General features: G+C 34.4%; 1 protein-coding gene across 1 annotated transcript in view; it reads left to right on the plus strand.

Annotated features, from left to right (window-relative positions):
* Positions 1-4787: 4787 nt before the first annotated feature.
* LOC147077714 (uncharacterized) overlaps positions 4788-16805 on the plus strand; it is an 83691-nt gene continuing 71673 nt past the window's right edge. The window contains exon 1 of the mRNA XM_085960698.1: positions 4788-5517. Within this exon, the coding sequence (XP_085816824.1) occupies positions 5055-5517 (463 nt within the window). The 5' untranslated portion in view covers positions 4788-5054. The remainder of the gene's footprint in view (positions 5518-16805) is intronic.

The raw sequence follows: 16805 nt of genomic DNA on the forward strand, positions 1-16805 counted from the left end.
TTCAATAAAAATCATTAAGTAATTATTATTTATTGTTTTACAAGTTTTACTTTTGAGCTTGATCAATACATAGGTATGTATATATAAATTATTTAAGACGCTTTATATTATAATTGAGAATGTTATACTTATTATTTTATATGTAAAATTTAATACCTACATATAATAATACGTATTATAATTTTTGTTATTATATTGACAATAAAATAATTGTTTCAACTTTTCTTTGACTTCTGTCATATTTTCATTGGAAAAACATTTTTTTATTTAGGGAGGTAACATTTTTGGACGGGCGGCAGCCACCCAGCGCGTCACTTCGTGTGGTCCCGTCGAAGAAGAAAAACTATAGGTAGGTACACCACTAAAATTTTCCGCGTAAACCCAATGAAATCAGCTTTCTAGTGAACACAGACTTGATTTATAATATATACACCTACATACAGTCGAACTTGTTTATTACGATCACGGAAATAAGCGATATCTCGGATGTAATGAGGAAACATTCATTGACATTTTAGTTTATGATTTTATCCATACATTTATTCACTTTTATAACGAGCTACTTCTCAGGTATACCGAGAGAAACTGTTAATGTCTCGATCGTTTAAAAACAACATTTTCGACCCTAAGACCGATGCCGCCGGGATCGGATTACGTTAATGACACTAGTTAAGTTTCTAAGTGGGTACCTAATTGGTGTTTTCGCCGACAACATTGAAAACGTATCCACGCATATGGTTGAAATTGCATGTAAAAAATCCAAGCTTTGTGAAGTCAGTAGGTACCTACCAGCGCCGGTAACTCAGCACTTCATTACAATAAACAACTTATTATGTAGTTTATGAATGCCTGCTGAATGGTTTTCAGATTTTTTCTGTTCTATGCTTAAATAGAACGTGGCGCGAAAAATGTTATGCAAATAACGATAATGAGTTAGCTTATAACGAGCAAATTCAGTCGGTCCTATCTTCCTGGTAATAACCAAGTTCGACTGTATAGTGTATATAGGTATATTCTGGAAATTATTTTATTTATCACTAAATGTAAGTACCTAGGTACCTATATTCCTTGATGTTTTGTGAGTAAACATTATAAAACATCATAATAAAACTAATTTATTTATTTGTTGTTCATAAATAGTGGGTATGACATTTTAAGATCGATTATTGTAGAATATATTATTGAAATTATTCATAGATAGAACGTAGGTCAAAATTGCTACTAAACCTTACCTACCGTATCACACAATATATTATTTGAAAAAAGAACGGTATTTCGTTTGGGAGAGTAGGTATGTGATTCTAAGCAGGTGGTCGGTAACCAGTTTTATTGAATAACGTGTGTTGCTTATTAATATTTCAGTGTTTAGTTAGTTAAGTTTTAGTTAGATGTGTCAATCTAGATTGAGTGGTTAGTGGTTTGATTACCTAGTCATTTTTCTTCGTTTACTGGTTTCCATTATTTTCTTTAAAATTCCACCTATTATTTTTAAATCATGCATTGTTCTTATAATCAGATAAAACTGATGATCATAGTGTGTAAGCCGGATAATCGATAATCTGAATAATCTTTTGCCCCAATGCTAGACAGGGCCGGATTTACACATGCAAGGACCCTGGGTTAATACGTATTGAAAACTTAATACATTAAAACAAAATTTTAGAAAAAATCGTTCATTTTTCATATGTATTACCTACTTGTCTTGCATTCGCGAATCCATTGATATCGTCGTCTTTGGTCAATGATATTGAGTAAATATTTTTTTATTTGTGACAATGCGGAAAATGGTCTATCGACTTGCAGGTATAGGCACTAACAAAAAAGCTATTCAAACATTAATTGTAAATGTACTGTCTGCAATTGGAGTCCCACCTTTAAGAAGTTCACTCATTTTTGCAATCAATTTTTGACTTTTTAACGTCTACGAACCTTTTGGGCTGGTGTCATGTTTTTTAATTTAATTTATTTTTTCAACATATTGTGGACGTTACAAATTATAAGTTTAAGACGTTTACAACATGACATGAAACATTATTATAAAGAAGTGGAAAAAGGTAATAAAAGCGATAAAAATGAAAATATAAAAAGAGAACTTAATATGTATAAGCATACAAAATCAGTGAAAATAATACATAATGTAAGTATATAGAAGTTTAAAAAAGTAAACCGAGTTTGCTAAGGAGACTATTAATTTAAGAATTTATAAAAAATATAATAATTCACTAGAAAAAACCTACACATATAGAGTGCAGGTTATATTAACAGAATTTTTACGAGGATTGTTTGATAGACATTCGTTCCGAATCAAATACATTGAAAAATAATGTAAAATATGTATGTACAAAGATTGATAACACAATTTCGAACTAGAATTGATTTCAATAATACTATATTTTAATTAAAGTACCTACCTAGTTCTGTCGAGCTTAGCGCGGAAGTGGTTGCCTTCTCACCTCAAGATTTTTTCATGGTTTTTGTCAACTTATTTACTCCGGGACCCTTACCAATTCGGGGCTTTGGGCTATAGCTATATCTTTATAGTAAATGTCAACGGCCCTTATGTTAGAGGATACAGTAGGTATTAACGCATTATAATATATTTGTTTTCTCAGGTCGCAATGCTAAATGCAATTGTTAATCACCGATAATCTCAACACAGGAGTGGTTTCACAGTAGTAAACGTTCCAATTTATTCCATCTGACTCTAACTAACATCTGTATTAATTTTTTTAATACAATATGTAGTAAGTATGTACATACTAAATTCATTTAGTATTACACGGTGGAATCAGTACCTACTACATTTTGTATTTTATTTTAATTAATACAACGTATGTATTACACCAAGAGTTGACAATTTATTACCACCATAATATAATCACTAAGGTCATCCGAAAACTGTATCAGCCGCACCCACGTGGTGATTTTGTTCAAGCATTATCCAATATTTCATAAATATGAAAATAGTTTGTACACACGTTATAATTTAATTATTAATTTTTATCCATTCGTTGCAAAAAAGGTTTCGTATTTCGCCACAGCTGGTATTCTGTGATCACGTCAATGCGCTTCACAGCGCAAAAATTGAGAGATGAGCAAACTACGTTTGATAATACTAAAACATTAATTTAATGAAAAGCTATTATTGGAATGGTACCTATTCGATTTACATTAATTTATATTATACAGGATACTGGCATTTGGAGGTGAACATTTTTAGATGGCATAGTAGAGCATTTTACAAACAACATGAAATTATGTGAAGGCTCTGGTAACGGCAGTCTCCATTTTCGCAATATATTGGCGAGTCATTAAAAATGTCTTAAGCCTCAATTACATTGAGCTTCTTTACGAGCTGTTTATTGGCGAATTTAAAAGCGGGCGGTTCAGCTACTGCGATTTGATGATTACACACAAAACTTTCCATTCGCTGAAAAGCCACAAGCCAGCCACTATTTTGACGGAACATAGTTCGTTTTTTTACCGGGAGGTTGGTACTGCGCTCTACTGCGCAGACGCAGTAGGCCCACACGCCGGCGTGTAGGGTATAAAGTTGACCGGCTTTCAACTTTTCTCGGTAGAATGTTTACAACCTGCTTATTAGCTTATTCGATGATTACACTGGGCGTCTTTACAGGCAGATTGTAAATTCGCCAATAAACAGCTCGTAAAAAAGCTCAATGTAATTGAGGCTTTACACCGAGGACTCAAAATGCCCGGAACGCACCGGAGCACTATTCTGGTTCATACAATCCCTAAAATTATCGCTCCGTCTCGTGGACATGTTAATTTGACCGTCTGAGCTAAATAGGCCAGTAAGTATTATAATATGCAACAGATGTACGCAGCAGAACTTCTTTGCTATATTCTAATAGAATGTCATGCATTTGGTAGCACGCTTGGATATCAACTAAAAGGTACGTGGTTCAATGCTTGTTTTTCGAATTTGGTAAAGATGATTTTTCCAATCAGATCAGCTGGATTCACTCACTCAGCAAAATAACTATAACCACGAAATATACAACATAGGTATTGTTTCCAATAATATCGCTAGGAGATGTTTGTGATATTATAGGTATGATGGGCAGGGCTTTTGAGAATTAATTATTATAAGAAAAAATATGGAAATGACCGTGATTGTGGGAGAGGTAAGAAAGATATGCTCCCCTGTTAACACAATCACTGCTGACCTTTTAATTACCACATTTAAATAACACGTTAATTATATCTAATGGCAAACTGCTCCAAACGCGCCAGTCGCGGTGTAAGCACTAAATGAGTTAATAAGACGTTTTGGAGCCCTCTACTATTTAGTTAATATAGTGCTTAAATTGTAATTTACGTGTGAAAGCATATACCCACTACGCTAGTCATCTGTAAAATAGTATGTTGACATTCTTACAGGTACACACAGTTCATTATACTCCTACCGAGATAACTATTATTTTTACATATATTTGGGACACCTAATTAAACTTACAAATATTTTGTTCATTAAAATATACTAATCGTTATCAACGAAAAGACTAACGTTATTATTAAAAAAATATATTCATATCACGAAAAGTTCACGTACCTATACAACTTCCGTTATCACGATATTATTAGTATTATTACCAAAATAGTATTATCAAAACTTACTAGATATTGTAATGTTATAGGTAATTTATAGTGACAAACAAGATTAATCTCTCATCTCCCGCCCGATGCGCCACATGTAATATTCGTTGTTGTCAACCAAAATCCAGGCGAAGTGACCATAGCATAGCCAAGCGCATGTAAAATGTATACGTCACAGGTTCGCTACAGTTTATTTCAGACGTGAGCGTGGTCGGTCGCAGAAATTTACAAAGCGCGGGAAACAGTGCATTTTTTGCAAACTCTCATAACCATAAACTTTTAACAATTATTTTAAAACAACTTTAATACAATATTTCTGTTGTTATTATTAGGCAATAAGCGTTGTTATTTTGTGTACTGTGGTAAATTGCATTGTTAAGTACGTTAATTATTTTTAAGGTTAACTTGTGTTTTTGACGTCTTATTTTTGTGTGATGATTCCTGGTAGCCAGAACATGCCGAACGGAAAGTTCACATTGTCATCGAGGGAAATGTCTCTCGTTCTAATGTCGGTGGAGAACATTGCCAGGAGTCCACGGAGCCGGTTGTGCCTGTTCGGAAGACCAGATCCTGCAGAAACAACCAAGATCATAGCCGATCAATTCGACCATGATAGGAGGAAAATCATGTCGAGATACGGCTTCGATATTTTGACAGAAATGCCCGTGGACAGTGTCAAACAAGCGCCGGAAGCGAGGATCCGCAAGATTGACGTGACGGAAGATAAAGAAAATATTAATTTCGAAGCCATCAAAGCGTCCAAGGAGGATGAGAAGGGTTTGAAGCCTTTGAAGTCGAAGAAGATGCGGAAGAACAGCGATGGCGAAAAGAAAAAATCCATCAAAAATAAAGGAGGCAAACCGTACGATAAAAATGACAGGCAGGCACTTGTTTCAGGTTAGTTGCATTTTATTTTTACACCTTTCTATAATCGTATTCTTGAATATTCACTCCGTAAAGAAAAAAAAATAATTTCAATATTATTTTATCCCCATTGTGGTACCTACCTACTTTGATAAGCGTTCTATAGATATTTAAAAATACATGGCGACTGCTGCATTGTTTTATTTTTTATTACTACGGTTGATGATAGGTACCTACTTATAATGAACTATTATATTGTAATTTAACAGCTGCAAATTTTATTTATTTAACTATTTACAGTTCGTACCCGCCACCATAATTGAACAATTACTCAAAATTCTGTTGCTTTATGTGCCTTCATCAGTTTAATTAATTATACTGGATGTCATTATAAAAAAATGAACCATATAATCATGGCCCCCCACAAGGGGGGGGGGGTGAGATAAACACAGAGCACAAATTTGTTAATGGATGTACATACATGCGTCACACTGCCTTTACCCTAGCGATAGGTTACGGGGGGCCCGCCAAACATCATAGCCTGGGGGCCCACTTCAGGATGTGGGGGCCGTGCGTATAATACTAAATAAGTAGGTATAATGCATTCATAGCGATTTATTATGAATGATTATTTTAGATAAGAAGCGGGCCCTTGCAGCTCACTATTGACACCATTGAATATTGTACTATGTAGGTACCTACCCAATAAAATTAATAATAACCGAATATAACCAAATGTGAAAAAAGTTATAATAAGTCACTCAGACGTTCCGATTTCGTCTGGCCAGTTTGGTTGGGTTTTAATCAATTGGATGATACAATTCTGTCGGATGACGTTGGGTGACTGACTCATGCACGTCACTGCACGGGGACACGTTTTTTTAGTTCTATTGACCACTTCTTCCATACTTTTCCACAAACAACTGTTAGTCCGACCCCTAATAGTCCCTAATGGTCAAACAAATCTATAGTATCTATTTCGGCAAAAATAGTGCACTGTTTGTTGAAAATGTATAGGTTTTTTGTTTCTCAAAAAAAAATAACGTACAATTAAAGAAATTCCATTTTAAATCAAACTCAGTGGATTTTTTTTTATTACTTTTTTATTTATTTTTTTAGTACTTTTTAGTACTTTTGGCGTATTGTGTAATGTTGAAATTAAATCTTTAAGAGCATACTTCAGTGAAACAGCAAATAATTTTCAACTATAGGCGCGACGGAATTTTGGGCTGGCGATCGGAGAGCGAAAGTCGAGCTGTGAACACGTCAATTTGTTTCATGATAGCGACAGGGGTATTAATTCTTAAATCGTGTAAAGATGACTAAAAAACATTACCCATTTACTTGAAAAAGAAAACATGTCGATGAATATATTATTATTATTGTTACTAATAGAACAATAAACAGAACATTAAATGGACGCATGTTGAATTTTTTGACAAATTATGTTTTGTTTAGCACGCGTCGTTTGCACAATATTCGCGTCGCGTAGTCACGATCGTTTCAGACCGTGCCCCAGCTGAAGTATAGCCTTAAGGTAAAAATCACAGAACTGATAATAAATAGAATTCCGATAGGCAATAATATTCAATACACTAGAATACATTTGGTGCAGGGTTTTGAATGTGTGTGTATGTCTACAAAAATGAAATACGCATTATGCACGTGCAATAGTGTGTGTAATACACCAGTATTAAATTTGCGTCAATGCATAAACCGGGAGCAGTTGTCGGTATTCGACGTATGACGTATTAAGTTTTTCCCTGATTATTCCTTACTCTATAAATTCTATAAATACTGTTGGCAACACTGGTCTGGAGGAAACACCTGATTTGGTAGATATAAAATATACAATATTTTGGGCCAACCAAATCGAAACGTCTGGAGAGATTCTGACATCGTAATTAAATGTTTTACGTCCTGAATTGCTCAGTGATAGGCCACTTACATCTTATGTACCTACAAGAAACACAAAGAATGACACCTACATCCTATATGCATAGGTATTTTTTTCTGTTTCTGACAGTATTTATGAAAATAAAATGTCATCCATTGGTTTCAAACGTGTATTTTTACAACGTATTTTCATTTTTGTTTCTTCTATAAGCGTTTCCCAACCTTTTTTGGCTCGCGTACCACTTGGTAGTACATCACGCTTAATTGTACCACTTCGTAAAAATGATTGTATTTCGAGAAATTCGTTATTCTATTTGCATTATAAATTTTATAGGGTGACTATATTTCCCAGAACTCAATTTATTTAAGTTCAAAAAAAATACAAAGGTTTTATTTTTTCTGATAAAAATGAGTCATTTGAACTTTACATATCACAATGTTTTTTTTTTTTAATAAAAGGTGCCGAAGCTCATTTCTTGTCGAAATTCAAAACCAGGACATTTAAAGAAGTTTTTTTTAACAACTAATTTTTATTTAAAAAAATTACATAGAATTAAATTAAATTATTTGTATAAAAAAAAATCGGTAATTTTTTTCCAAAAATTACCGATATTAATAGAAAATATATGTAGGTACGAGTATATACAATTAATTAAACACGGTAAATGTAAAAATTCTTCTGATGAAAACGAGACAATTCACACTTTCATTTTTACAAATTTACAGCAACGCCGCAGGCGAAATTTTTGTTTTAAATATAATAATATTAATGAAATTATATTTAAAAATATTTTATTACCGAAATTTTCTATGTATTATCGAAAATAATAGTTATGAAAGTGTTGCTTAAGATTATAATACATTGTTATCAAGTTATAAGTTTAATTTTTAAACAAATTTTACGAAATTATAAGCATAATAATATAAGCAAAATAAATTTAATGAGAGATCATAACAGTGACGGCGACATCTCGAGTTACTGATAGCTAACGCGCTAAATTTAAAAGTGCACTCCAAAAATACGATATTGATTGTTGGATTTTCGATCATCGACTGTACATATTAACAACTGTACTGTATATTATTAATTAGAATTATGAATTATAGAAAAAATACAATAGTTTAAATGCTATTTTTATGACTGATTTTGTTTTACTTTTAATGTCCGCCATTACTGATTATTTTTCGCGTACCACCAACTATCCACTCGCGTACCACCGGTGGTACGCGTACCACAGGTTGGGAACCGCTGATCTAAGTTGTTCTGGATTGAAATTTATTTCTACTATTGCAATCTCTAGCTAGATTCTATACAGGACAAGATTAATTAATTTCATAGTAAGTATAGTAATTAATTAAGTCGCGTAAGTATCACCGGAGTGGCACATGAGTTTTTTTTTATATTTTTCGCATTCTATTAAAATAGCCGGTAGCCGTTTCGCATGGACAATATTCATTTTATGAGCTGTCGTAAACACTATTACCGAATCGCAACGAATGAGCCAATATGGAAATGCAGTTTCATTGTGTGCTGCCATATTTGAATCTCATTAAAGTCGCTGCTGAAACTAATCAATAATAAATTTTATATATTGATATGAATAAATCACATCGTGGATTATTGCTGGTCGCAACGTGTAAGCATCACGTTAATATAAACATAATTTTGCCTGCCATGAGCTGGTTTCTTCGATTTTTATATCATCACATTTTGGATTAATAAATTTTCAAATAGTATACTAATAGTTAGGAGAAGAAAAAGAAGTTAGGAAACGTGAGCATATTTTCACCTCGCAGTTTCTCAAAATTTTTAATCAAATCAGCCACAGCTACTCAGCAGTGGCGAAGGGTGGAGGTAGGCTAAATAGTGCACACTAAACTTTGTCAGCCATACGTATTTGTTTTCATTGAACTAAGTCTACGATTTACAGATGGTGTTGGTTAGTTTATTTAAATTCAATTAAACACTGCGAAACCAAGCCACAGTAGATAATAGTAAAAAAATAATTGTCTATCTATAAAATATCTAAATTATACCATTAAACGATTAAACCATACATAATTTTGGATATTTAATAGATAGAAGAATATTTTTATCTACTATGGTTTGGTTTAGGCAGGGCTTAAGGCTATACTTCAGTTGAGGCATGGTCTAAAAAGTTCGTGGCTAGGCAATGCCCTGAATGTGCAAATGACGTGTGCCGAACGAAATATAATTTGTCATAAAAATCCAACATGCTTCCATTTAATGTTATCTTTGTTGTTATATTACTAATAATAATAGTATATTCATTGACATGTTTTCTTTTTTAAGTACATATGTAAAGTTTTTTAGTCATCTTTACACGATTTAAGAATATTTTCATCCGACACCATGACAAAACAAATCGACATGCGGACACCTCGACTGTCGGTCTCCGATTGGCGACTAGTGAGAAATTTCGTCGCACATACTGTTAAAAATTATTTGCCGTTTCACTGAAGTACGCTCTTAATGAATTTTAAAAAACTAACCAACATGTGTAATGTATAATTCAACGAAAATAAATAAGTAAGTATGAATAAAAAAGTGTGCACTATTTTGTCGAATCGCCCATACTTATATGCTATGCCCAACACTATTATGGTTTGGTTGAGGCAAGGTTTAATTGACTTTTCTATTTCCGGTAGAAAGCTCACGGCGAACTATGCTACGTGCAATGTTTTACGTAAAATTTACATGTAACCGGACAGTAGGTATTTATTTTATTATAATAAGTAATTAAATGTTTACTTGTACACGTTATCTTTAAGACGGTACTTCAGTACAACGCCAAATAATTTTCAACTATAGGCGCGACGAAATTTTTGACTCGCTGGCATTCGGAGAGAGAACGTCGAGTTAGGAACACGTCAATTTGTTTCGTGATGGCGACGGGGGTATTAATTCTTAAATCGTGTAAAGATGACTAAAAACGTTACCCAGTTACTTGAAAAAGAAAACATGTCAATGAATATATTATTATTGTTTCTAACAGAACATTAAATGGACGCATGTTGCATTTATATGACAAATTGTATTTCGTTTGGCACGCGTCATTTGCACAATCCGCGCATCGCCTAGCCACGATCTTTTTAGACCATGCCTCATCTGAGGTATAGCCTTAATACTGGCAAAGTGGCAATATAATTGTCGAATAATTGAGCATTTTCGCCGATGCTATTGAATATTGGATAACATTGCGGATATCGACTAACTAATTATTCAACTTCACACCCAACTGAATAATAACAAAATAGCGAATTGAATCAGACTGATGGTATTGATAATATTCTAGCCAGAAAATTCCTCGCTGAGCACCTAATAACCGAAGTGTTTTCCTCTATGCATAAGTTGGTATATTTCAATGCTCCTTACTCCTAATACGGCGTGATTATGTGGGAGTGGAATGCCAGCAGTAACGTCTTTTCGCCTTATTGGCAATACCGGTATCGGACTTGGATGGACTTCAAAAAGATAAATAATTTGGTCTGATACTTAATCCTTTGACAAAGGAAGATCATCCATTAATTATTCCTAATAACCATTTGAGACTGTCGGGAGCATCGGATCGTCTTTGTCCCAAGGTGTAGAACTAACCTGTCATTGATGATGCCAATTGGAAGGGTATTGCCCTTTGTCAAAATCAAATTATTACAGATATCGACATGTTCCAGTTACAAGAGTTCAATTTAGTTGGAGTTCGTATAGTTTCGTAAAGCACGACTTCAATCGGTAGACCACTGTATATTATAATAGGTATATTCAATAGTTTTATTATTAATTTTAATTCTCACGCGAAAGTGTTCTTCTAATGTACTGTAAATGCTAAAAGATATCAATATTTGGCCAAGTATTTTTTTCGACTTATACCTACGTGGTGTAAACGAGAATTCTGCTATTCTTGGTAGTATTGACTTGTGTGTCCCTGACACCTATCTTAGAAATCGGAAACATCAGTTGTTTGTTCTCTAAGGAAGGTGTAGAACTAACCTGTCATTGGTGATGCCAATCGGGAGGGCAATAACTCTATTCAACCACATCGCTTCGGATGTTGATGTATTCCACCTACGTTAGGATGAGTAGGTATAGGTGGGTGTTGTTTTATATATATTTTTTTAAATAGGGTCCACGTTAAGTTAGCCCATTCGGTGTGCGTACATCCTTTATAAATTTCGTACCAATTTACTTTTTATCGTACCTACTGTTTTTGTGCTACTGCATATATTTCTTTCTTTACACTTTTTTAATACAATTTCTTTTTTTATAATTTGCAATGTTCTCTGTATGTAATAAAAAAAATTACAACCATGCCTCACAGAAACCTTGTCCCCCGAAATAGCGCACACTTTCTCTAGACCACTGTAGTTGGGCGCCGTGAAAAAATATTTGTAATAAAACTAAACACGAGTCCTGTGCATCATGATTTTGTTTACATGATTCATTTTTGACGATCATTGCGGAGGAATCATCCCCAGTGACACGTGTAAACGCACATTCATCAACGAATCATCGAAAGCATAGATAAAGATATCGAGAGTGAATGAAGCTCAACTGGTTCTCATTTTTGATCACAACAGATGATTCCGCGCATGCGCACTGCGCCCCTGATTATTCCCATGATATGACTATTACCCATAGTTGTATCCACTAGCGCTTCTTATTCCTATCCCTATTTCTATCGATGAAATTTCTGCATTCATATAACAAATAATCACACATTGTTTGAATTCTAACGTACACCACAATTTCACTTGACGCCATTTTGGTATGAGTACCTATTTCACTTTCGGTGACACGACGTGTAAACAAAAAGTGAATACCTGAATGCAATTCCCTGCGGATGATTATCCGCAGTGACTCGTCTAAATGAGCCTTAATAAATTATTTAACGACGTGTGTTTTAGTAACATTAAAACAAAATCTAGTTAAAATACATACCTACATGTTATGTCCTTGGAATATTTAAACCGAAAACGTTCCGGATGCTAACTACTTATGTAGGTAGTTACCTATCGGACGCACCAGACCGTGGACGCTTCTCTCGGTATCAAATTTAATTGTAGTCTGGTCTCCGGAGGCGGTTGATCCGAATTCGTAATTATTATTTAATTTGTGTTAATACGGGATGCTTTTAATGAATTGTGATTTAATCATAAGTAAATACTATTTTTAATTCAATTATGTTTTTAAGCAGTCATTTTCTTTAGTTAATTAGCTGTCAGTGGCAAAGACTCCACACCAGGCGATTATTTTAAGCCTACCTTCTTAAGGCTGTACCTCAGCTGAGGCATGGTCTAAAAAGATCGTGACTAGGCGATGCGCGGATTGTGCAAAAATGACGCGAGCCAAACGAAATATAATTTGTCATAAAAATCCAACATGCGTCCATGTAATGTTATGTTTATTGTTATATTACTAATAATAATATATTCATTGACATGTTTTCTTTTTCAAGTACACGCGGAACGTTTTTTAGTCATCTTTACACGATTTAAGAATATATTCCTCCGACGCCATCACAAAACAAATTGACGTGCTCGCAAGCCGACTATCGCTCTCCGAATGGCAACGCGTGTTGAAATTATTTGCCGTTTCACTTATGTACGCTCTTAAGAAAAATAAATTTTAATAACCTAACGACATTCCAAAGATAAACAATACCAATTGAGTCATCTGTCTCTAAGTATTGAATTTACGATTCTCATACACATAATCATGACAGGGCTCTAGCCTGGGGGCCCGGCGTGGCGAGTCGGCCAGATAAGTGAGGTAAACACATCACAATTTTGCTCTAATAAAAAAAAGTCGCTATTTTCCTTCAATAATGTTATTATTTAATATTATGTGCTTGTACGATGCAAGTTTTAATTGTGTATCGATAGCTACTCGACAACTCCATAATTCAAATGGATGTATTAAAATATACAAAAAAACACTAAATATACACATTAATTTTACCGCGTATACACCATTGGGAAAACGCTATTGTAGAGCATCACAGTGCCTAGGTAAGGGGGCCGCCAAAGATCCTAGCCTGGGGGCCCGTTACTGGATGTGGGGGCCATGCATAATATATAATATACTGTTTCCAAGTCTATCGAATCTGAGGCTTTGGATAATACAAAGTTTTTTTTTTTAAATGTTGTTGGATACTATTTGTCCTTGGGATCTTAGCACTGTCTGTTTCATTATATGAAACGACTCATGCTTCTAAAGATTACGTCTACCTTTGCGCATAGTATGTATGTTATTTTACGCACAGTGGACTCGGTTCGGGTGGCATATTGGATAAGAAGGCCAACTAGCTTGTCAATTTTTTGGTATTATAGATTGATAGCTTTAATCCCAAAATCAAGGCTCTTTGCACGTTTTCATGACGGCATAAAAAAACTTTTTCAGTCGACTCGATTCCAGACTGTTAGTTTGTTTACAAAGAAACGCGTAGGAAGTGCTCGCCATTTTACGAATCTTGCGTAGGAGTTCTTTAATAAAATTGCACTGATTGGAGTGGACACTCATTCTAGTTTAGTTGCTGTACAAACAAGTACCATTGGTATGGATTTAAAAGTATATTATTATATCTTCCAAATTAATATACCCATCGGAGTTTAGTAGATACGTTGATTTACCTCCATTACCGGCTTAGTAACACTTAAACTTTAAAACTGTAAAACACGCGCGTTAACATGATTTTACTCCCAACTTAATTTATCATTTGTCAATTTATGGCTACGGCCGTATGTTGTAGCTTAGCCACTGGGAAATGCCAATAGAAATGGCCTATTTCAAAAAAATACTACCTTATTCTTAGGTCAATAATTATTATAAAGCAAACATTATTCGTAGGATGTTTATCACATTTCAATATTCAGAGACATAGCTTATCATCAGTATCTTTAGAATTATCTTCAAATGTGTTAATTATTGTGTCCATTTTTGAATAATAAAATGCCTAATTCTTGTCAAATTTGGGATCAAAAAGATCATAAAATATGTTTTTTTATCGTAAATATGTCACTATATAATGTTAACATTAATTTTACTAATTGGTTTGTGCGTTTAAAAACTATTAAATCTAAAAAATCTTAACACTACTGCACATGGACGTACTGAAATATGACTATATTCTAAAACATTAGAGCGAGAGGTTTAAAAGAATACTATTTTATGTAATAAAAATACATTATGCAGTCATCAAATGTTTAAAATAAATATAAAGGATAATAAGGCATCAAAATTATATAAATAGATTATATACAACGTTTAAGGAATGTCCAGGGTTATTCTCTAAAAATACCGTAAAAGCTCCATTTTGACCTACGCTGATCATGTGGACCGTTAATAGTGTTTAGTATTTAACATATCGGATGGTCATAAGTTACGAGTGTTATGACCTTTTCATAACGACGATGAAACTGTTTATCGTAGTAGATTTATGGTTTTCCACCGTGTATCCTTCCTTCTTTCCTCGGCGTTTTGGACTCGTTGCTATAATCTAAAAAAATGTGTATTACCTACTATTTTTGCTCCTTAGCTGAGCATGACCCTTCATAAAGTCGAGTATATACTCACCTTTTTATGAAGAATGTTTTTTTTTAGAATTATTAATAACCATGTCCTTGCTTTTTCGTACAAGGTGGTTTGTTGGTAATTTTGAACAATCACAAACACCCAGGCTTTGAGATAAACACATAAATATTGTGTCCTGACGGGATCAAACCCATAACTGCCGGGTGGAAGGCAAGCGCCTTACGCACTGCACCACGAGAGCCGCCTCTTTATGAAGAATGTTCTCATCCGATTAGGTATCAATCAAGCATATATATTTGTGATTTACCAAAGTCCAGACGAATGATTCGTCCCCTAATCCATGGTTTCAGCGGCAGACACGAACCACCTTCCAATAATGACTGATATTAATTACTTACATTTCGTTGAAAAATATTAATTTTTAGCTCAGTACATTGATGTAGGTATGAAAGAATCTCGGTATCAGTTTACATTGTCTCTGATATCCTACTGTCAGCAAAAATTATGTTCGCGAAACGAAACTGGTCGAAATTTAATATAAACCTGAGACTCATTCCCACGCGCTAAACACCTGTGGTTTGTCGTTTGTACCTCCGCCATCTTCTGTTCACACGATCCGACGAGACTCCATTTTGGTTACGAGACGAATTACTATTGCCATTTATTATTACAATATATTTAATTCAGTATGTGACAGTCTGAGCGTGTAATATTATGTAATTGCAATACAATGACGGATTCGCACTCCGAAAAAAAGTCATTACATACACTTATTCAAAATACTTTGTACAGTCGTGGACCCTGGCGGTAATTGATGCCTTTACATTACATAGTGTGGTGTTAGCGCTGAATGCTTCGAAGTCCTCGGACACACCTTAGGACGAACCGATTAATTAATTATCTGTAATTTTTCTATCATATCGCTCGTCGTGGACCGGAAAATCTAGTAAGGCGAAGCAGAGGAAGAGCATTGGCGCGCTGGAAGTGAAGTACTAGCTTGCTGTAGGCAGTCTTCACTCTGGGGTGAAGAGTATAAAGCGCGAATCCAATTGAGGTGCATGTCGCCTACTGTCTCGTTGTCGCGGCGACAAACGTAGTCTATGGTTTCGTCATTTTGCAGATTATATTGAACGATCACCATCTCCGTAAATTCACTGAAGAATGCCAACTATAATGTAGGTATTAGTGATTTGAATTATATTAATTATTCATGCTAATTTCAATTAATTTTAACAGTTTCCACGTGTGCGTGCGTTAAAATTACTTGCAACATGACATCCATAGATAATATTTTGAACAGAACCCAACCTGCAGATCATAGATAATAGACAACATTCTTATAGAAAATACATAGTGATTTTGACATGACAGTCGAAAAGTGTAGGCGTGTAGAAGATGATAAAAACGTTCATTGAGTCATGCAGGTGTCGATCCAGTGTAGTTCAACGTGAGGTGACCTCATCGTTGTTTTGGTGATTTCGGCCTATTTTGCCAACTGACAATATTAGTTTAAAGGTTCAAAATGTGCTACGGGATGGGAGCATCGGTCTGATAACATTTTAAACACCAAGAAAAACGACAGTAAACACCTTTTTCCCGTAGCGGCAGCTTACTGTGATGTCACGTGATAGTCAGCGACATGCACCTTAATGTAATTCGCGCTTTAATCGGATTACATTATGATCACGTCACATGCTGGTACGGCGACAGATTTAGTATATGGTTCCTTCATTCCGCAGAATATTTTTAATGCTCACTATCTCGAAAATTCAATTATGGAAAACACCAACTATAATTTATTAATATTTTGAATTATTATTAACAGTTTCTACGTGTGCCTACGTTAAAATTACTTGAGATGTTACATCCATTG

Source organism: Rhyacophila brunnea, unplaced genomic scaffold (genome assembly GCF_057557595.1).
Source record: "Rhyacophila brunnea isolate RB1 unplaced genomic scaffold, BYU_Rbru_1.0 scaffold_12, whole genome shotgun sequence".
Taxonomy (NCBI): Eukaryota; Metazoa; Arthropoda; class Insecta; order Trichoptera; family Rhyacophilidae; genus Rhyacophila; species Rhyacophila brunnea.